The sequence below is a fragment of the Frankliniella occidentalis genome, unplaced genomic scaffold (genome assembly GCF_000697945.3).
Source record: "Frankliniella occidentalis isolate FOCC.00 unplaced genomic scaffold, Focc_3.1 Scaffold638, whole genome shotgun sequence".
NCBI classification, from domain to species: domain Eukaryota; kingdom Metazoa; phylum Arthropoda; class Insecta; order Thysanoptera; family Thripidae; genus Frankliniella; species Frankliniella occidentalis.
In genome coordinates, this window is record NW_026267753.1 from 8,351 (window position 1) to 9,902 (window position 1,552).

The 1,552-nt window shown below is 55.4% G+C and overlaps 1 protein-coding gene across 1 annotated transcript in view; it reads left to right on the forward strand.

Moving 5' to 3' along the window:
* Window positions 1-158: 158 nt before the first annotated feature.
* LOC113210432 (uncharacterized) overlaps window positions 159-1,552 on the forward strand; it is a 10,036-nt gene continuing 8,642 nt past the window's right edge. The window contains exons 1-2 of the mRNA XM_052275475.1: window positions 159-558; window positions 1,347-1,526. Of these exons, the coding sequence (XP_052131435.1) occupies window positions 352-558; window positions 1,347-1,526 (387 nt within the window). The 5' untranslated portion in view covers window positions 159-351. The remainder of the gene's footprint in view (window positions 559-1,346; window positions 1,527-1,552) is intronic.

Here is a 1,552-nt window from a genome sequence, read left to right on the forward strand (position 1 = left end):
CTCCCGCCCATCCTCCTCCCGTACGCAGCGCGGCGCTGCTACCGCTAGTAGGCGCCTCTCGTGCACATTTTTGATTCCCACTAATCGCATCCGCGGCTGCGCGGAAAGAGGGAAGAGGGGGGGGGGGGCTGGAAGCCGGAGGGGACCCAACAGAAGCTGAGTGGGGGCGTCCCGCCCGGAGATGACAATACTAGACTCGCCTCGTCTATTGGCAACGGGGGAAGGGTGTCACGGAGGCTGGGCTCGAGCTCCTCAGCCCTTTGGGAGCGGTATAACTTGGAAGACGCGCACCGCCTCCCGTTCAGTTGTCGGCGGCGCGCCGTCTGCGAACGAACAAGCCTCTCCCCCGCCATGGCGCCCCGCGTCGTCCTCGCCATCGCCGTCCTGGTGGCGGCGGGCACGTGCGCGGCCTCGGACACCACGACCACCGCCTCCAGCACCACCGCCGCCTCGACCCTGGGCGACGCAGAGGTCCGCGCGCAGGCCGCTCCCGCAGTGGCGGCCCCGTTGGACGAGGCGACGTTGGCCTACGAGGAGGACGAGCATGCCGACAACGAGGTCAGTGATGCAGCTCTATGAACTTAGCACGATGTGTCTTGTCTTAATGACCCTGAAAACGCTTTCTATTTATGAAATGTCGCTGACTTTTGCGCGAGACGCGATGCGGCCGGCCTTTTGCATTGCACTGCTCTGCATCTTACGCATCTTCGGTGACCTCAATTTTACAAGATTGTCGAGTTAATTAGGACAGATAACAATGTAGAGATCAAAACCGAGCAGCGCGGTCTTGCCCTCACTCGTCGTGGATCATTCGTCACAAGAGATGTACACTACCGCCGCAGCTGCCCCGATCTCGAAACTTTTCTTCTAGCTTTTTTTTTCTTGCAACCACAGATAAGCTGCGCATGCTTATGCTTTACCTAAGGTGTACTTTGCTAAGCGAAGCTGCTTTGAGGTGCTTTGTAACCACTGAACCTTAGGGTAGCTGATTTTCGCCGTCTGTGTTTTCCTTTTTTTCTTATTTTTTTAATGTGCAAATTAATCACTGCGTGTATCTTCTTTATAAGCTGCTATTAAAACTGATGTTTACATGGTTTAGACTTGCTACGATTATCATTTATTGGATACGTTCTAGATAGAAATCAGCCAATCAGAGGTCTCCAAAACCCACTAGAACGTATCCAATGACAATCGTCGCGTGTCAGAAACGCTGCGTGTATCTGGACAGCTAAGTGCTAGCTGAGTCTACATTAGACTAATTCGTTGATTTCGTCGTTTTTTGGTTCACTCTATACCTCAAACGTATATAGAGAGGAGAATTTATTTCTACCGCCCCTCCTTTGCAGACTTCGGCGGACGACCCCGGCGACCCCGGTCGGCAGGGCCGCTTCATCCATTGGATGAGTCGCGGGGACTCTAGCCGCGGCCCGCACCCCACCATGGCCACCTTCTCGCAGAGGGCCTCGCAGCTCGGAGACATCCTCAGGAGGGCGGCCAAGTTCTTGTCCGCCTTCGCCTCTGCACAGGTCGGTGAACACATGTGGATGGGTGG